This window comes from Cherax quadricarinatus, unplaced genomic scaffold (genome assembly GCF_038502225.1).
Source record: "Cherax quadricarinatus isolate ZL_2023a unplaced genomic scaffold, ASM3850222v1 Contig126, whole genome shotgun sequence".
In the NCBI taxonomy this organism is placed as follows: Eukaryota; Metazoa; Arthropoda; class Malacostraca; order Decapoda; family Parastacidae; genus Cherax; species Cherax quadricarinatus.
This window is the reverse complement of record NW_027195152.1, coordinates 61,489-83,024: the sequence shown is the minus strand read 5'-3', so window position 1 is coordinate 83,024 and position 21,536 is coordinate 61,489. Positions and strand designations below refer to the sequence as shown.

The following is a 21,536-nucleotide window of genomic DNA, read 5'->3' as shown; positions in this document are numbered from 1 at the left end:
AAGCTTTATTCCATTTCATTAACTGTACTCACATGTTCCTCAAAAATTTACATTAACAAAATTTACAGTATTTCACTAAATCATTAACACATTTTTTAACACATGGGCCGTTTTCCACTAACGAAGACGAAATACTTTCATCATTCACTCCATCACTGTCTTGCCAGAGGTGTTCCTACACTACAGTTAAAAACCTACAATACATTAACAGCCTTCTTGAGAGTGTAGGCACTGTACTTCTCACCTCCAGGGCTCAAGTCCGGCTAACCGGTTTCCCTGAACCCCTTCATAAATGTTACCTTGCTCACACTCCAACAGCATATCAATTCATAAAAGCTATATGCCTTCACTCACTCCTAACACGCTTATGCATGCTTACTAGAAGTCTAAGCCCCTCACACACCAATGCTCTTTACTCCCTCTCTCAAACCTTTCCTAGGATGACCCTTATGCCCTCCAAGTCATTCTATTTTGTTCCATCCTTTCTAAATCTCCAGACCACCTCAACAACCCTTCCTCTCCCCTTCTCCCATAGATAATAATACTTCCAGAATCTCCGCACCTTCTTCTAATCTCCAAAGCTACGGAGAATAGATTCTCCGCATAATATTCACACCACACATTGCCCTCAGACACGACATTTCCACCTCCTCCAGCCTTCTTGTTGCAACATTCAACACTCATGCTTCACATCCATTAAAGAAAACACATTTACACTCATTTTATCCAGTAAATAATTATTTACATTTCATTGAGTATTTACAATCAAATTACACAAACACTTTCGAAACACACTGAAGAATTCACAAATTCTTTTTTACCCCAATTTGAAGAGCGCTAAACCCTATCATCATCATAACTGACTCTTCATCTAAACCAACTCGAAGAATCACAATTTTCACCAAACTTCACAACATTCACTAAAACATTCATATATTCTCTGCAATTCATTCAAAAATCTCACAACTTCACACATCACCGGTGATTCAGACAAGAAAAAATTCTTAAATCAACACTTTGCTCTACATGGTGCAGACGTTATTTAAACACCATCTGTTCATCTAAGATGGAGAAATTATCGTCATCAATCACCAGGGGAGGGAAAGGGAGGGGGAGCATCCAACTAAGTTGTATTTTAAATTTCACCGCCTGCATCATCTTAATTTATCTCAACAACTCTCCTATTCACCTCCATCTCCTATACATACTTATCGAAGCCCACGAGACAGACAAGAATGTGTATAATGATTTTCTGGGTAAAGACTGTGTGAATGTTAGTGTGGAGGAGAAACACACAATGTTAGTGTAGAGAAACACAGACCATGTTAGTGCGAAGGAGGAACACACACCATGTTAGTGGAGAGGAGAAACACACACCACGTTAGTGTAGAGGAGAAACACACACCACGTTAGTGTAGATGAGAAACACACACCATGTTAGTGTGGAGGAGAAACACACACCATGCTAGTGTGGAGGAGAAACATACACCATGTTAGTGTGGAGGGAAAACACACACCATATTAGTGTGGAGGAGAAACACACACCACGTTAGTGTGGAGGAGAAACACACACCATGTTAGTGTGGAGGAGAAACACACACCATGTTAGTGTGGAGGGAAAACACACACCATGTTAGTGTAGAGGAGAAACACACACCACGTTAGTGTAGAGCAGAAACACACACCATGTTAGTGTGGAGGAGAAACACACACCACGTTAGTGTAGAGCAGAAACACACACCATGTTAATGTACAGAAACACACATCATGTTAGTGTGGAGGAGAAACACACACCACGTTAATGAAGAGGAAAAACACACACCATGTTTGTGTAGAGGAGAAACACCATTTTAGTGTAGAGGAGAAACACACACCATGTTAATATACAGAAACACACACCATGTTAGTGTGGAGGAGAAACACACCACGTTAATGTAGAGGAGAAACAAAAACGATGTTAGTGTAGAGGAGAAACAAACATGATGTTAGTTTACAGGAGAAACAATCACGATGTTAGTATAGAGGAGAAACAAACACCATGTTAGTGGAAGAGAAACACACCCACGTTACTGTGGAGGAGAAACACACACCACGTTAGTGTGGAGGGGAAACACACACCACGTTAATGTAGAGGAGAAACACACACCATGTTAGTGTGGAGGAGAAAAAAATACCATGTTTGTGTAGAGAAACAAATACCATTTTAGTGTAGAGGAGAAACAAACACCATGTTAGTGTGGAGGAGAAACACACACCACGTTAGTGTGAAGGAGAAATAAACACCATATTAGTGAGGAGGAGAAACAAACACCATATTAGTGTGAAGGAGAAAGAAACACAATGTTAGTGTAGAGGAGAAACAAACACCATATTAGTGTGGAGGAGAAACAAACACCATGTTAGTGTTGAGAAACAAACACCAAGCTAGTGTGGACGAGAAATAAACACCATATAGTATGGAGGAGAAATAAACACCATATTAGTGTGGAGGAGAAACAAACGCCATGTTAGTGTCTAGGAGAAACAAATACCATGTTAGTGTAGAGGAGAAACAAGCACGATTTTAGTGTAGAGAAACAAACACCATATTAGTGTCGAGGAGAAAGAAACACAATGTTAGTGTGGAGGAGAAACAAACACCATATTAATGTGGAGGAGAAACAAACGCCATGTTAGTGTCTAGGAGAAACAAATACCATGTTAGAGTAGAGGAGAAACAAGCACGATTTTAGTGTAGAGAAACAAACACCATGTTAGTGTGGAGGAGAAATATACATCATGTTAGTGTGGAGGAGAAACATACATCATGTTAGTCTCTAGGAGAAACTAACACCATATTATTGTGGAGGAGAAACATACACCATGTTAGTCTCTAGGAGAAACTAACACCATGTTAGTGTGGAGGAGAAACTAACACCATGTTAGTGTGGAGGAGAAACATACATCATGTTAGTGTGGAGGAGAAACTAACACCATGTTAGTGTGGAGGAGGAACTACCATGTTTAGTGTGGAGGAGAAACATACATCATGTTAGTGTGGAGGAGAAACTAACACCATGTTAGTGTGGAGGAGAAACTACCATGTTAGTGTGGAGGAGAAACTACCATGTTAGTGTGGAGGAGAAACTACCATGTTAGTGTGGAGGAGAAACTACCATGTTAGTGTGGAGGAGAAACTACCATGTTAGTGTGGAGGAGAAACTACCATGTTAGTGTGGAGGAGAAACTACCATGTTAGTGTGGAGGAGAAACTACCATGTTAGTGTGGAGGAGAAATTACCATGTTAGTGTGGAGGAGAAACTACCATGTTAGTGTGGAGGAGAAACTACCATGTTAGTGTGGAGGAGAAACTACCATGTTAGTGTGGAGGAGAAACTACCAAGTTAGTGTGGAGGAGAAACTACCATGTTAGTGTGGAGGAGAAACTACCATGTTAGTGTGGAGGAGAAACTACCATGTTAGTGTGGAGGAGAAACTACCATGTTAGTGTGTAGGAGAAACTACCATGTTAGTGTGGAGGAGAAACTACCATGTTAGTGTGGAGGAGAAACTACCATGTTAGTGTGGAGGAGAAACTACCATGTTAGTGTGTAGGAGAAACTACCATGTTAGTGTGGAGGAGAAACTACCATGTTAGTGTGGAGGAGAAACTACCATGTTAGTGTGGAGGAGAAACTACCATGTTAGTGTGGAGGAGAAACTACCATGTTAGTGTGGAGGAGAAACTACCATGTTAGTGTGGAGGAGAAACTACCATGTTAGTGTGGAGGAGAAACTACCATGTTAGTGTGGAGGAGAAACTACCATGTTAGTGTGGAGGAGAGACTACCATGTTAGTGTGGAGGAGAAACTACCATGTTAGTGTGGAGGAGAAACTACCATGTTAGTGTGGAGGAGAAACTACCATGTTAGTGTGGAGGAGAAACTACCATGTTAGTGTGGAGGAGAAACTACCATGTTAGTGTGGAGGAGAAACTACCATGTTAGTGTGGAGGAGAAACTACCATGTTAGTGTGGAGGAGAGACTACCATGTTAGTGTGGAGGAGAAACTACCATGTTAGTGTGGAGGAGAAACTACCATGTTAGTGTGGAGGAGAAACTACCATGTTAGTGTGGTGGAGAAACTACAATGTTAGTGTGGAGGAGAAACTACCATGTTAGTGTGGAGGAGAAACTACCATGTTATTGCCTTACATGTAAAACAACATTTTCTATAATGCTGAAGGAAGTAAAGTTCGTAAATAATTTAATGATATGGTGTAAATTTTGGCGAATGAGTAATTACTGTTTATGAAAAGTTTGTTAAATGAGTTGTGATTTTAACGATCAGTATAGTGAAATGGTGTAAATTTTAACGATCAGTATAGTGAAATGGTGTAAATTTTAACGATCAGTATAGTGAAATGGTGTAAATTTTAACGATCAGTGTAGTGAAATGGTGTAAATTTTAACGATCAGTGTAGTGAAATGGTGTAAATTTTAACGATCAGTATAGTGAAATGGTGTAAATTTTAACGATCAGTGTAGTGAAATGGTGTAAATTTTAACGATCAGTATAGTGAAATGGTGTAAATTTTAACGATCAGTATAGTGAAATGGTGTAAATTTTAACGATCAGTATAGTGAAATGGTGTAAATTTTAACGATCAGTATAGTGAAATGGTGTAAATTTTAACGATCAGTGTAGTGAAATGGTGTAAATTTTAACGATCAGTGTAGTGAAATGGTGTAAATTTTAACGTGAAATGGTGTAAATTTTAACGATCAGTATAGTGAAATGGTGTAAATTTTAACGATCAGTGTAGTGAAATGGTGTAAATTTTAACGATCAGTATAGTGAAATGGTGTAAATTTTAACGATCAGTATAGTGAAATGGTGTAAATTTTAACGATCAGTGTAGTGAAATGGTGTAAATTTTAACGATCAGTATAGTGAAATGGTGTAAATTTTAACGATCAGTATAGTGAAATGGTGTAAATTTAGTGATACGGTCTCAAGGTATTTGAATGAGTGGTTTCTGTTAATGAAATGGTGCCAAGATTGGTGACTGAGATGTAATGTTTTGGTGACTGCGCTGTGATTTTGATGACTGAGTTAGTGAAATACTGTAAATTTTGGTTAAAGTGAAACCATGAATTGTGGATTTTCATGGTAGAGAAATGAGGATTTTTGACTAAATAATTTTTTTGGTGTTGTGAAGGCTTACTCAGCCCTGTAACAACTTCAGTCAGTATTACCAAGGCTAGCTCCTCCTCAGGAAAATTAATGAATAGAAAAAGAAATAATAACAGACAAACATAAACACTTTATTATATAGAAAATATAAAATGTAAAACACTTAAATATGAAATATTAATCCTACATTAAAGAAAATGAAAAATGAAAAATATAAATGATAACTGAATTCAACGCTAATTTAAATGTATATAAAACGTGGGTGTCTGGTGTTGGTGACATTGTTGTTGGAATCGTAGCCGTTGCTGATAATGGGGGGGGGGTCGCAGGTGTTGGTGACCACCACTGGCTAGATCTTCACAGATTATTGCCGTGAGTATAATATCCCGATGACAGGAAAGCAGGTTCTTTACCGCTGCAATGATGTGGGGTTATGTCCTGCAATTTCATACAGGTGCACAGGTACTTCAATACAAAATGGAGAAGTCTCTGGACGTTAGTCCTTCTCCTGTTCTGCTTGTTGATTGCCAGGTGACCCTCTCTGACATCCAAGCTGGAAAGATAGACAGGTTACCCACTGCTTAAATAATCACTCTCCATGGTAGTGTACAATATTCAAAAGACGTGGTGATTATTACAACAGTCAACCCAGAGCAAGACTGAAAGCACTAAGTTTATTATTGGTCAAAAGTGAAGCTTTTAACCAATAAATCCACTAGAATACAAGGCAGGCATGTACTTACAGTAGTGTTGGGAGCTATGAGTCGAGTGATTTACTGTTTGACCAGAGCCCCACACGTCACCTTTCGAGGGGGGGGTGGAAGAGGGAGGGGAAGGGATAGCGGGAGCTAGACTGACCCTACGTTAACAAGCAACCGGCAATCAAACTATCACTTTAGGGGTGGGGGAGAAAAGGGGGGAAAAACGGGAGCGTGACTTACCCTACCTTAACTAGTAGCCGGCAATGAAACTATCGTTACTATATTGCTACTTCTATCTATTGAACTTTTCCCTCACACTCCCCATACCAAGACTTATAGTCAAGGAGTATAAGAAGAATACACGAGGAAAAAGTTCTAACATGTGGAAGTCGCGTAAGGCAACAAATCTTCTACTGACTGTCACGACTTAACCAGTCAAAGAAATAATTGGATGAACCATTGATATACACAATATGGAACTTAAAAGCCTGGAGTGCCAATGTCTACCTCAAGAGGCGACTGTTTGTTCCCTTAAAAGTTTCTAGGTATATCAAAGGTTTGTGGTCCGTTTCTAAAATGAATTCTTTTCCCAGCAAATAAAATTTAAGTTTAGAGATACCCCACACAAGGGCTAAACATTCCTTTTCTATTGTGGAGTATCTTGTTCTGCAGGAAGGAGTTTCCGGCTTAGGAAGCATACAGGGAAGGGAGTACCATCATGGTATTGTAGTAACAACGCACCTAAGCCAGTATTGGAGGCATCAGTTCTCAAACAAAATGTTTTATTAGTATGTGGAATCTTAAGTATAGGGTCTTTCGAGAAGATTCTTTTAATCTCATTAAACTTTTCCCGAGCTACGTCGGAAAGTTCAAGAGGTTCCTTCACAGACTTTTTAAGGAAGTCCGATAAGATGCCTGTAAGATCAGCAAGATTCGGGATAAACCGTGCATAAAAATTTACAGAACCAAGAAAGCTTCGCATGAGCTTCTTGGTTCTGGGGAATTTAAATTCTAATAAAACTTTGATCTTACTGGGGAGAGGCTGCAGAGAGTTATTAGAAAGTATTAGTCCAAGATATCTAATCTTGTTATACCCAAGGAAGCATTTCTTCGGCTTGGCAGTGAGGCCATGTGAGCGTAATCTACGCAAAACTGATGTTAATGTTTGGATATGTTCGCCCCACGTAGATGTCATTACGTAAATGTTATCAAAATAAACTGAAACATTTGGCATATTACCCAAGACCTTTCTCATCAGTCTCACGTAGGTAGCACAGGCAGTTACCAAACCGAAGGGCATAGTTCTATATTGCATCAGTCCTTGGTATGTAGGAAAAGCAGTGTACTGCTTAGAAGAAGGATCTAACATTACTTGATGATATGTCTGCACAATATCAATCTCTGAAATGAAGGAAGCGTCAAAAAATTTGTGTAGATCGCTATCTATTAAGGGCATAGGCTCAGCATCCCACCGAGTTATAGCATTAAGACCTCTGAAGTCAATAGCAAGTCTATATGAATTATCCTCCTTCTTAACCATGACTACTGGTGAACAATATGAGGATACTGAAGGTTCAATGATCTTTAGTTTTAATAATTTGTCTACCTCTCGGTCAAATGCATCCCTAAGGTGAACTGGAACTGGGTATAATTTTCGTTTGATAGGATTGTCCGTCACTAAGTCAATCTTATGGGCTACCGTGGAGGTAACACCTGGAATATCAGTAAAGACGTCTGAAAAGTTACTCACACATTGAAGTAGTTCATGTCTCTTATGGTCATCCAAAGATTCGTTAATATTAATGTTGGTTGCGTCCGAGTGGTCAAGAGTCACCAAGTCATGTAGTTCTTCATCATAGTCTAAGTTAGAGGTGTCAATTATGCACACTTTACATTCTTCAGTTGTCTTATCAAGTTCGTGTGGAAAAACTAAGTCAAAGGTTTTAAGGCAGTTAACCGAATTTCTTCGGTAATATTTCTTAAGGATGTTGATATGATAAAGCTTAGGTTTCCCCTTGACTTCTATGAGGTAGTCAACTTTCCCACAAATTTTTAATACTTTATATGGACCTTTCCATGCTACTAATAATTTATTTGACTTAATAGGCAAAAGTACAAGAACTTCATCTCCTACTTTAAAACTTCTCCTCTGACTTTTGGAATCAAAATAGGTTTTGTACTGGTCCATTGACAAGCTTAGGTGTTTCGAAATTATGTCAGAAGTCTCCTCAAGTTTGGATCTAAGGTCAAGGAGAAACTGGTAAGAAGACTGAACCTCAGCATTTACCTCCTCATTAGTCCATAAGTCATGAAGGATGGACAGTGGACCTCTGGCCTGTCTACCATAGAGAAGTTCAAAAGGTGAAAACCCCAAAGAGTCACTGAGAACTTCCCTCATGGCAAACAAAGCACAGGGTAGGTAACGATGCCACTCCTTAGGTTTAAGGGAGCACAGTTTCCTTAAAATGGACTTGAGAATCGAATGCGGGCGCTCAATCCTCCCATTACAGCTGGGATGATAGGGTGTGGTGAAGAGAGGCTTCACTCCCAGAAGTTGGTATAGATGTTGCATTAAGTCAGATGTGAATTGTGTCCCACGGTCAGACAAAATTTCTCTAGGGATGCCCACTCTGGAGAAGATGGACAAAAGAGCTTCAGCCACCTCTGTAGTAGTTATGGTCTTTAAGGGAACGGCTTCAGGGAAACTCGAAGCATAATCAACTAATGTTAATATATATCTATGTCCCCCAGATGAAAATGGAGATAAAGGACCAACGATGTCAATAGCTACTCTTTCAAACGGTACAGTAAAGATAGGCATTTTGACCATAGGTACTCGCCTGGTACCTCGGGAGGATGACAGTTGGCAAACTTTACACGATCTACAATAGGTAGTGACATCTGAGGACATTTTAGGCCAAAAATAGGTTTCCCTAATTTTATTTAAGGTTTTACGATGCGAGAAATGTCCGGTCACTGGCAGGTCATGAGCCATTTTAAGAACAGTCTCTCTGCATTGACTTGGAACAACTAAGATGGAATAGTCAATCTCATCTGAATTTAATTTGAATACTGACTTGTACAAGATACCTTTTATATATTCAAATTTATATGAAAAGTTTTTCCTTTGGATCACTTGATTTTGTTTAGCGGCATTATGGCAATTATGAAGAGAAGGGCAATTACGTTGTAAATTGACAAAGGAGTCCTTCGATATATCTAAAGGCTTAAAGTCAGGGAAAATCAAAGGATGGACAGTAGGAGAAGCCTGGGCTTTGGTCTGAGCCCTAGTCAAGACATTTATGGTATCGGAGGTGATATCTTCACTTTCATCTAACAAGTGAACTTGTGATCCTACTTCCTTGCTTTCGAGAGTAGCATCACTGGTTTTTAATCCCACATGAATCTCACGAGACATTGTCTCATCTGAACTTTCGAGGGGCTTCTCTGACTCCACAGGAAGAGGATCTGAAACACTTATGTCCACCTTTGGTGATGAAAGGTCAACCTCAGAAGGAAGAATGGCACCTTTTACATTACCTATTAGTACGGAGCAAGAAGTGATGGGAGCTAGTACGGCTTCAGACCAACCTGTGAACCATTTAGACCTAATGTAACAACGGATGATAGGAAAAGTGTCCGTAAGGCCCAAGTAGTCTGAAAGTATAGCAGAGGAATGAGTTTCTTTAAGGTTAGGGAACAGCTTATCAGAAATGACTATACATGTGCATCCAGTGTCTCGTAAAATGGTAGATACATTAAGTCCATTAACTGTTCCTGAACAGAAGGGTGCTTGGTCATTACAGTCTTTAAAACATCTTCCAACTTTTTGGACCTTCTTAGAAGGACAGTCTGGACGTTCATGTCCCTTAACACCACACAAATGACAAACAGGAATAAAAGAAGTCACTTTACTTTCCACTAGAGGCTTTGATTTCTTAAGGTCTGATGAACCCTTGCCCTTAGGGTTCGATCCCTTTAGGTCTTTATAGGAATTGTAAGCCTCAGCATACAGGTCAGCAGCCTCAGCAACTTCCTCAGCTTTAATCAGGTTACGTTCTCTAATGAATGTTCGTAACTGGTGAGGAAGAGCTGTCAAGAACTGGTCAGCAACCATGAAGTCTCGAAGAGATTCATAACTGTGATCAATTCCTGAACTCTCTATCCAATAGTCGAACAAACGAAAGAGTGTTACTTGTAACTGTTGAAAGTTCTGGCCAGGCTGTAAGGTGGCATACCTGAAATCTTTCCTGTAAGAATTAGTGGTTTTTTGATATGCTTTAAGGATTGCCTTCTTTAGTAGGTTATAATTACATATGATATCCTGTGACAAAGTTGCATAGATATTCAAAGCTGTACCAGAAAATAACATTCCTAACCTGGTAGCCCAGGTGTCAGCAGGCCATTCACAGAGGGTAGCGGTATTTTCAAACCTGATAATGTATGAAGTTATGTCTTCCCCCTCTGTGAAGGGAGGTAAATTAGGTGTTGGAATATGTGCACTGCACGTTGTTCCATTACTCCTTCCTCTAATTGTTGTTGTGTAAAAGTTAACTTTTTATTCTCTAATTCAAGGCGAGATTTTTCGAGCTCGCGATCCTTTTCTCTTTCCTCAAGTTCTCTTAATTTAACCTGTTCCTCACGTATCTTAGCTTGTTCCTCACGTTTCCTAGCTCTTTCCTCACGATCAAGTCTATCATGCTCTTTTTGGTCTTCTCGCTCTCTTTCTAACTGTCTTTCTCGGATTTCTCTCTCAATTCTCTCTCTCTCCTTTTTCTCCTGTCTTTCAAGGTTCTCTTTCTCCTTTTTCTCTTCTCTTTCGATTCTCTCTCTCTCCTTATTCTCTTCCCTTTCTATTCTCTTTTTTTCTTCTTCTCTTTCCCTTTCTAACTGTCTTTCTTCTCTCTCAATTCTCTCTCTTTCAAGTCTTTCCTGGATCTTAGCACTAATGAAAGATTCTAAATTTTTCCCTGTTATTCCTAACTTACTTCCAGCATTCATCCCAAACTGGTATTCATCCATACTTGCAAGAATAACTTAAACTATCAGGGGAAATGAAATGGGTATTAAAGAAAACGGAGGGTTCAATTCCTGCTCCGCTCAAACTATAAATAAACCAGAGGGCTCGATCCCTGCTTCAATTAAACAATATGTGTTAACGAAAACGAAGGGTTCTATGCCGGCTCCGAGCAAACAGTAAGTGGAATGGGGTCCCTTGACCATCCAATCTTCTCACCAACAAATCAAGAGTGTCCTATGACAGTTCCCTTGATAAAATGAAGAGCTCAATGAAACAAGTTGTCACTGGAAAATCTCGGGTCCCTAGAGTCTAATCCTCCAAAGAGTTTCAAGCTCACAAGAAAAAGTGGCAGAATTAACTATTATATCCTGCCTGACTTGACTTACAATAAATTGAGACTATTACAATCACCAAATCTTTTAAATACCTGTACCGTAGTCCTACCATAGAGAATGATTACTCATGGCTGGTGGTAACCGTCTGTGGTATGCGGCGTTGAAGTTCCAATGGTAGATTCGAGATGGAGTTGAATCTTGATTCAGTAGAGTTGATCCTGGCAAGGTCGCCACTTGTGAAGGCTTACTCAGCCCTGTAACAACTTCAGTCAGTATTACTCAGGCTGGCTCCTCCTCAGGAAAATTAGTGAATAGAAAAAGAAATAATAACAGACAAACATAAACACTTTATTATATAGAAAATATAAAATGTAAAACACTTAAATATGAAATATTAATCCTACATTAAAGAAAATGAAAAATGAAAAATATAAATGATAACTGAATTCAACGCTAATTTAAATGTATATAAAACGTGGGTGTCTGGTGTTGGTGACACTGTTGTTGAAATCGTAGCCGTTGCTGATGATGGGGGGGGGGGTCGCAGGTGTTGGTGACCACCACTGGCTAGATCTTCACAGATTATTGCCGTGAGTATAATATCCCGATGACAGGAAAGCAGGTTCTTTACCGCTGCAATGATGTGGGGTTATGTCCTGCAATTTCATACAGGTGCACAGGTACTTCAATACAAAATGGAGAAGTCTCTGGACGTTAGTCCTTCTCCTGTTCTGCTTGTTGATTGCCAGGTGACCCTCTCTGACATCCAAGCTGGAAAGATAGACAGGTTACCCACTGCTTAAATAATCACTCTCCATGGTAGTGTACAATATTCAAAAGACGTGGTGATTATTACAACAGTCAACCCAGAGCAAGACTGAAAGGACTAAGTTTATTATTGGTCAAAAGCGAAGCTTTTAACCAATAAATCCACTAGAATACAAGGCAGGCATGTACTTACAGTAGTGTTGGGAGCTATGAGTCGAGTGATTTACTGTTTGACCAGAGCCCCACATGTCACCTTTCGAGGGGGGGGGGTGGAAGAGGGAGGGGAAGGGATAGCGGGAGCTAGACTGACCATACGTTAACAAGCAACCGGCAATCAAACTATCACTTTAGGGGTGGGGGAGAAAAGGGGGGAAAAACGGGAGCGTGACTTGCCCTACCTTAACTAGTAGCCGGCAATGAAACTATCGTTACTATATTGCTACTCCTATCTATTGAACTTTTCCCTCACAGGTGTTCTTCATCCAAGTTGTTGGATATCGGTTGGTCATTATGAATAGGTGGATGGAGTTAGAGTTGTAAGCATGTAGGTGACACTGGGTATATTGTTTGGAGAGATCACTATGTGATCAGAGACTGGTTGGTGTCTAGAGAGTGGGGTCTGCTTGGTGTGTCTTAGAGAGGTGTCTGGTTGGTGTTTCTGAGAGAGGTGTCTGGTTGGTGTGTCTGAGAGAGGTGTCTGGTTGGTGTGTCTGAGAGAGATGCCTGGTTGGTGTGTCTGAGAGAGGTGTCTGGTTGGTGTGTCTGAGAGAAGGCTCTGGTTGGTGTGTCTGAGAGAGGTGTCTGGTTGGTGTGTCTGAGAGAGGTGTCTGGTTGGTGTGTCTGAGAGAGATGTCTGGTTGGTGTGTCTGAGAGAGGTGTCTGGTTGGTGTGTCTGACAGAGGTGTCTGGTTGGTGTGTCTGACAGAGGTGTCTGGTTGTTGTGTCTGACAGAGGTGTCTGGTTGGTGTGTCTGAGAGAGATGTCTGGTTGGTGTGTCTGAGAGAGGTGTCTGGTTGGTGTGTCTGAGAGAGATGTCTGGTTGGTGTGTCTGAGAGAGGTGTCTGGTTGGTGTGTCTGAGAGAGGTGTCTGGTTGGTGTGTCTGAGAGAGATGTCTGGTTGGTGTGTCTGAGAGAGGTGTCTGGTTGGTGTGTCTGAGAGAGATGTCTGGTTGGTGTGTCTGAGAGAGATGTCTGGTTGGTGTGTCTGAGAGAGGTGTCTGGTTGGTGTGTCTGAGAGAGGTGTCTGGTTGGTGTGTCTGAGAGAGATGTCTGGTTGGTGTGTCTGAGAGAGGTGTCTGGTTGGTGTGTCTGAGAGAGATGTCTGGTTGGTGTGTCTGAGAGAGGTGTCTGGTTGGTGTGTCTGAGAGAAGGCTCTGGTTGGTGGGTCTGAGAGAGGGATCTGGTTGGTGTGCCTGAGAGAGGGGTCTGATTGGTGTGTCTTAGAGAGGGTCTGGTTGGTGTGTCTGAGAGAGGTGTCTGGTTGGTGTGTCTGAGAGAGATGTCTGGTTGGTGTGTCTGAGAGAGGTGTCTGGTTGGTGTGTCTGAGAGAAGGCTCTGGTTGGTGGGTCTGAGAGAGGTGTCTGGTTGGTGTGTCTGAGAGAGGTGTCTGGTTGGTGTGTCTGAGAGAAGGCTCTGGTTGGTGGGTCTGAGAGAGGGATCTGGTTGGTGCCTCTGAGAGAGGGGTCTGGTTGGTGTGTCTTAGAGAGGGGTCTGGTTGGTGCCTCTGAGAGAGGGGTCTGGTTGGTGTGTCTGAGAGAAGGCTCTGGTTGGTGGGTCTGAGAGAGGGGTCTGGTTGGTGCCTCTGAGAGAGGGGTCTGGTTGGTGTGTCTTAGAGAGGGGTCTGGTTGGTGCCTCTGAGAGAGGGGTCTGGTTGGTGTGTCTGAGAGAAGGCTCTGGTTGGTGGGTCTGAGAGAGGGGTCTGGTTGGTGCCTCTGAGAGAGGGGTCTGGTTGGTGTGTCTTAGAGAGGGGTCTGGTTGGTGCCTCTGAGAGAGGGGTCTGGTTGGTGTGTCTGAGAGAAGGCTCTGGTTGGTGGGTCTGAGAGAGGGGTCTGGTTGGTGCCTCTGAGAGAGGGGTCTGGTTGGTGCCTCTGAGAGAGGGGTCTGGTTGGTGCCTCTGAGAGAGGGGTCTGGTTGGTGTGTCTGAGAGAAGGCTCTGGTTGGTGGGTCTGAGAGAGGGGTCTGGTTGGTGCCTCTGAGAGAGGGTCTGGTTGGTACCTCTGAGAGAGGGTCTGGTTGGTGCCTCTGAGAGAGGGTCTGGTTGGTACCTCTGAGAGAGGGTCTGGTTGGTGCCTCTGAGAGAGGGTCTGGTTGGTACCTCTGAGAGAGGGTCTGGTTGGTACCTCTGAGAGAGGGTCTGGTTGGTGCCTCTGAGAGAGGGTCTGGTTGGTACCTCTGAGCGAGGGTCTGGTTGGTACCTCTGAGAGAGGGTCTGGTTGGTGCCTCTGAGAGAGGGTCTGGTTGGTGCCTCTGAGAGAGGGTCTGGTTGGTACCTCTGAGAGAGGGTCTGGTTGGTACCTCTGAGAGAGGGTCTGGTTGGTACCTCTGAGAGAGGGTCTGGTTGGTACCTCTGAGAGAGGGTCTGGTTGGTACCTCTGAGAGAGGGTCTGGTTGGTACCTCTGAGAGAGGGTCTGGTATCTTATTTCAGCTGATTTGTTTCAGTAGGAAGCATAGTTATTTTTTCCCAATGGTACTGGTGTAGTGGTTTACTTATCTCTGGGTAAGTGGCCTTGATATAACCAGGCTTATGGCAAGAGTAAGGCGTCGTTTTTCAACTCTCGTTTCCACCATTGGATGAATTTCAGACGTCTGTCCATGATGATCTCTGTCCATATCAGGCTGCTTGGAAGAAATGTTAAAAGACCGCTCGGAAAGGAGTGGTTGGCCTCTGATGTATCAGCAAGTCTAACCACCTCCAAAACAGTTGCTACTGAACGGTTTTCTAAAAACACCCTAATATTCGGTCCCACTAACTCAAGAAGATTGTCAATTTGAATCATTTGCACTAGCCCAATGAAATTCACGATACTGGTGAACTTGTACCATTTAGTGACCGTTTTTGACTGTCCACGAACAAGTCCACACGGGACGGACCCAACTGAGTACATACAGTAAATTCTGAACCTGCTTTCATAACGTTGTAATTAGCGAAATGTTTATCACTTAAACCAACTGTAAATTCCTGCACTTTGCTGTATAATGCTGCATGAACCAGTGCTGCCCAATGTTCGATTGTCCATCACAAAGCTCAAGTCTGATTTTCGAAAGACTCAAATAATTACTCAGGCTCAGACTCAGAAAACCGAGGTACCAGCAACACAGATTTCTGAACACTTAAATTGTCATCCATAGTACGGCGAAACTGTCTCCTCTCCTATCAAATTCCTCCTTATCAAAGGCGCGTTGCTCTCTAGTATGCTTAAGATTGAGTTTAGCCAACTCAAATATTAACGAAGATGACTCCTCCGAAGACAACCCCCCAATTCACCACCTGTTTTCCCAAGGTGGATATTTGCCTGTTGCTCCGGAGTTTGTCCTCCCCTATTTTGAAAGTACTGAAGCGAGGATCCGCGATTAATAGTTCCCATAGCAGCTACACTCTCAGGTTGGAACGCCGTGTTACACGAGCCGAACCTTAATTTGTTGCATATACACTCACAAAGCTGTGCAGAAGTGAGAGTTCGTTGATCCTCTATACCAACAAAACGAGCAATAGTCTGGACAGGTTTTGTTGGGTACATTCAGTCACCAACCTCCTAACATGCCATACCACGGGTGGGGATAGAACCCGCGATCAGAGAGTCTCAAAACTCCAGACCGTCGCGTTAGCCACTGGACCAGCTGGTCCAGTGGCTAACGTGACGGTCTGGAGTTTTGAGACTCTGATCGCGGGTTCTATCCCCGCCCGTGGTATGGTTTGTTTGCAATCATGTCATTATGATTTCGTGAGTCATGCCTCCTAACATGTGTCGGTGGCATAACCCAGCTGCACTATAACATGTTAATTTGCTATACGTTCAACACTACACGAAGCAGTAGCACACAACGATTTAGCAGGTTTGCAATATTATAGACAGGTTTGTTGAGACAATACAGAGACTCAGAATCACAGACAGGCCCCCATATTACAAACACAGGTATAGTCCAGTGGCTTGCACAACTGGTTGTAGCACGATAACAAGGTAGAAACTAGGAACAAACAAAAGGCAGTAGCGAGAGTAAAGACTTATATTTTCTTCACCAAACAGCAAGCAATGTATATACAGTATATATAGAGGATATGTACAGTAAGGCAACGAAACAAGAAACACGGTGAGAACCGTCTTTGACCAAGCTTGGAGGCAAGTCTGCCAAGGTTAAGTCACGAGTGTTCCGTGTGGCTTCACTGGTTGATTCAAGGTGTAAGTGTAACGAGGGAGCCCCTACTCCTTATACCCTTCAAATTCAAATTCAAATTCAAAGTTTATTCTCTATAAAGATTACAATGTTGAATTTACAGAATTTGGTTGTTGTGTGGTTTACATGTAGTTAAATAATGATTACAGAGTGTACCACTAGAACGCCTAGCATGGCTAGGCATTTCGGGCAGACTTAGTTTAATTCTTTATTTTAAAATATTACAAATTATGAGGTAAGTTGGTATTATGGCTAAGTGACTAAATACTAGTTTGTGAGTTTAGCAATGTGAATGCTTTTGTTTTGGCACAGTATATAGTTTCAGTATTGGAGTATCATAGGATTCATTATTTTAAGATTGAGATTAATATTTCTGTTTATGGTCAAATGGGTGAGTGAGTGTAAGTGTGAACCACCAGGTGGTATTCGTGTAGTTAGTTGACGGGGTGTATCAGGGAGATAAGATGTTTTCTAATGGTAGTTTTGAAGGTGATGAATGTGCCTTAGCACCTGGTTTTGCTGGTCGGGAGGGAATGGCTATAAAGGTGTGCGACATACACCAAATAAAATGTAACATACTCATAGCATGTCACAAACATCAACACTAACAACTCTAACATCAATAACTTTAATATCAACAACGTGAACATGAACTCCAACTCTGTCAACATCAACAACAAAAGTATCAACACCAACACTCTCAACAGAAAACAACACCAACATTGTCAACACAAACCTAAAAATCAAAAGCATCAATATCAATATCACCAAGAACATAAACACCAACAGCATCAATAGAGTGAAAATTAACATTAATATTTGCAACATCGACATCAGGAACACTAACCCCCAACGTCAACACAATGTTATCACCAGTAACATCAACGATGGCAGAAATTTACCTAGGTTTTAAAAGTTGTAGGATGTCGTCAGAAGTGATGGTTGTGTTATCCTGAAGGTAGTGGTGGTGCAGGTCCAGTGATAGGCAGCGGTGGTGATTGGGGCGGGCAAGAATATTCAGTAGGTGCTGCAAGCCAGGCACTGAAGTAGGCTCACCCTTGATGCTAATGAGTAACTCTGATGGTCTGATATGTGGTAGAAGAGCTGTATAGCACTCTATACGATAATCATTAATGTATATATCCTGAGTGTGGATGAAGGGAGCTATTGCCTTAGCTACGTCATAATTGCATCGTGTGTTTTCTAATAGGTCGATCCATTTGTACTTCACTACAGATTCGTTTTCGTCCTCGTCGTCCTCGTCCTCGTCGTCCTCGTCGTTAAAGCTAAATGAGGACTCGTCCTCATCACTCGTGCTAGAAGAGTCCTTGTTCTCGTTAGCCATGCTAGACATCGCATCCTCGTTCACGTCGCTCATGCAAGACTCATCCTCACCTTTCTTCAGTGTTGTTGGTTGCACGGCATCAATTTTCAACTTACCCTTCATACCAGACTGGTACAGGAGATGGACAACTTCCTGAATAATGACCTCAGGAACTCGGTCAAGTAACAGGTACAACAACCCTGCCACATGCATCAGAACATTATTGTACAGGGTCATGTCGACCCAGGATGCTCTGATGCTCTGTTTTAACACTCCCCTGATACTGGCAGGTGGTGTGGAGTGCTTGCTAGATGAGACGGGTTGCACAGGTGACTGTAGCTGGTGCTTGAGTGTCATCACAATATGCAGAGCACCAAAGTAGTCTTGGATCCCCTTGTGAGGTAAAGAATACCGTTCCTCGATACCATTCCAAGTCCAAATTGGCTTCAAACTAAAGAACGCAGAAAGTATCTCATCGGATGGTAAACAGTGTTTCTCACAAGCAGAAATCAGTCGTTCTACCGTTACGTTTTCTAGGGTCATCTGTTCACATGAGAGGCTTTCTAGTGATATTACATATATCAAACTCAATATATCTTGAACTCTGTACTCGAGGTCACTTTTAACCATGGTCTTTGTCTGTAGATAATTTTCCAATCTCTTTAATAACTTCTTTTGACAAAGTTCATGTATTTTATGGTAGAGCGTTGTCTGAGTGATGGTCATTACATCTAACTGATCGGGTTCTTGGTCCCAGATGTAAACAAAAAATGTTAAATTCATTGGCAGTCGTAAGTGTTTCTGAAAACCTCTCACCTTCATCACCTTATTTATCAGTTCTTCAACGTTTTTGTGACATTTCTTGTTTTTAGTTATCTCCTGGTGTGTCCGACGTACAAACTCTGGCATATGTTCTCTGGTTATGCCTAGAAGTTCAGCATTTATCACTTCATAGTCTTCGGGAATAGTCAACGTAAACATTTCTACTTTTTCAGGTCTTGAGGTGCACAAAAATGTAGTATAAGTAGAGTTTCGGAATTCTTGCATAAGACTTGTAACTAATCTTCTAGAGTTGTCATTAAATTCATCCAGACCGTCAATTACTATCAGGATCTTACAAAGCTTCATTAATGTAGGCAAAAAATTTCTGAATTTTGCTGAAACATCTGCTAAAAGTCGGTCTAGGAGATCCTGGTAGGAGATCATAGTAGTGTCTCTGCACTGTACCCACAGCAGGAGCTCGTAATTATCTAAGCCTCTGATGTGACCTTGACCACCGTCTATCCATTCCTTTATTACCAGCGTCGATAGAGTGGTCTTGCCGCTCCCTGCCAGACCTTCAAGTAAGAGTATCCGAGGTCTTCCCGAGGGACTCTGTTGTTGTGTAGCAGAACTCAGAGATGATGACACAGATGTGGTCTGGGCAAGTATGAGAAGATCTTGATAATGTATTTGTTCTCCATCACCTCTACGTTTTCCACGTTTAACCTCAATATTGACAAAAATTTTATCTACTTCAAATTTAAAGTTTTCGATGATGAAAGACACTGGGCTGACATAAGTGATTTTTGGGACGATGTCCTTCAGTTTATTACAACAATCATCTATGATTATTTGTTTAATATCATCACTGCAGTACTTTATAATGTCCTCAATTCCGAGAATCTCATTCATGATATAGTCCAGATCATCCTTCATCTGCTTGATCTCCTTTTCCACATCATTCTTTTTCTTCCCATAACGCACTCCAGATGTCTTTAGACACTCAGTTAACAGCTTCCTAAGCTTACTTACAGTATTAAAATAATCATCATCAGGAACAGCAAGTTTACTATGAAGAGCATCGTTCCTCATGTTCTTAACAGAAGTAATGTAGAACTCCATTTCTGTGCTCTCATCGTTCCATTTTGGATCATTCAAAGGTGCCACGTTCTCACAAGCCAGTTTAATACTTGTACAGAGCATTGGCACATCAAACCCTCTTCCATCTGAACTGTTCTCAATCAATTTCTTTTGTGTTCTGTTAAACTTTCGTTGACTACTTTTGAGATTTAAATAGTTAGCTGACGATGTTTTATTTAAGTTTTTCAAGTATTCATCCAGCCTTATATGATCAGCTTTATTCGGTGTCCCCCAGCGAAATATAATATGCAAAACCCGCCTGCCACTCTGATTTAAAGCTTTAATAATTCTGAATCCATTATTTTCCTCCTTTGATATTAAAGCCATGGCACATTAGATGGGAGATCTTGTGATGAAATAAATAATGTGCCGGATCTCCTGATACTTCTATTGATAATTCTGCTAGTGGATCTTCTGATACTTCTATTGATAATTCTGCTAGTGGATCTCCTGATACTTCTATTGATAATTCTGCTAGTGGATCTCCTGATACTTCTATTAATAATTCTGCTAGTGGATCTCCTGATACTTCTATTAATAATTCTGCTAGTGGATCTACTGATACTCGCCGAGATAATTCTGCTGAAAGTGCTTCTTATATTTCTGCAGCTAATGCTGCAGACGATGCTACTAACGTTGCTTCTGATACTCACGTAGATAATGCTGCAGACGATGCTACTAACGTTGCTTCTGATACTCACGTAGATAATGCTGCTTACTATGCACTTGAAGCTTCTGCAGGCAATGCAGTTAAAAGTCCTCCTGCTGAAGACGCTCCTAAAAATTTTGTAAAGGACACACACCAGCTGAAAATATAAGACATTATTCAAATATACATAAAATTGTAAGTGGCATAATTGAAACTTGTTAAATATTACATACAACTAACTGAAACATGTTTAATATTAAAAGTGACACACTGAAACACGTGTAATATTACATGGAACAATGTGAAACATGAATAATTATTCAACAGACTGTAAACTGTAAAACAACTGACACAATGAAACATGAGTGAAACTGCAAAAGAAAGGCTGAAATGTGGTATCCATTGGCTCGGTTGGTAGCATACGCAACTCATGTCAGCATAGTTGCTGATCCCTGTGTTGTATAACATATTAGTATCATCCATGTGCTTTAGATAGGAGATCCCTAGGCCTGTGACTGTTTGTGTGACATCACGGGATGCACATATGTACATTCGTACCTCTGCCACTCTCTCAGTCGGTGTTTGACATAGGCTAGGACAAGGCAGAAGGCTGGGCTCCACCTCCCATCATCACAGTCTGACAATATATCGTTACCATCCAACAAGTGTGTCTACCTTCAACCCTCGATATCTCCATTTAAGAACCCCTACGATAAATGGTGGCAGCGGTGTGGGCGTAAAATTGATAATTACGCCGATGCACGGAGATTTCTTTCGACCAGCAAGACGGCCATTTCGTGTCGCCAGTAGGCCGACCTAGCCAAGCCTGCTACCTCAAGTCAGCTACTCTCTCAAGTTTCTACCAGCTACTACATTATTCACGGGTCAGTCTCTTTGTATTAGTGTTATCTGCTTATTTGCATCACTCCCGAGGGGTTGACCCGAGTTTGCAAAATAAGCCAGCTTCCAGTCTGTGGTGAGGGAGTCCAGTCCAGCCTAGTCTACTCCATCCAGTTCCTTTGCTTGCCAAGCCAGCTTCCACCCCTGCTGTTCTCATTGTGAGAAGTATCAAGCTATTCTGTGTGAAGGGTTAAGATAAGCCAGCTAGCAACTAACCCAGGTGTCTTGCCCCAGTACTCAAGTAAGCCAAGTGAGTAGTCTTTATCGCTTGTGATTCAATCTCCAAGCCATTCTGAGTGCTCTTTTTCATCCCTGTGGTGTTGTTGTATTTCGTGGGTGTATTTTAAGCCAGCCGGCTTAGAATAT

The 21,536-nt window shown here is 41.6% G+C and overlaps 1 protein-coding gene across 2 annotated transcripts in view; it reads right to left on the bottom strand.

Moving 5' to 3' along the window:
• The window catches only part of LOC128700450 (uncharacterized), a 116,007-nt gene extending 95,551 nt beyond the window's left edge, over nt 1–20,456 (bottom strand). The window contains exon 1 of one of the 2 annotated variants that reach the window (XM_070080065.1): nt 17,298–20,456. In XM_070080065.1, coding sequence (XP_069936166.1) covers nt 17,298–19,948 — 2,651 coding nt within the window. In that variant the 5' untranslated portion in view covers nt 19,949–20,456. The remainder of the gene's footprint in view (nt 1–17,297) is intronic. The other variant, XM_070080064.1, reaches the window with a different exon arrangement.
• Nucleotides 20,457–21,536: the final 1,080 nt, after the last annotated feature.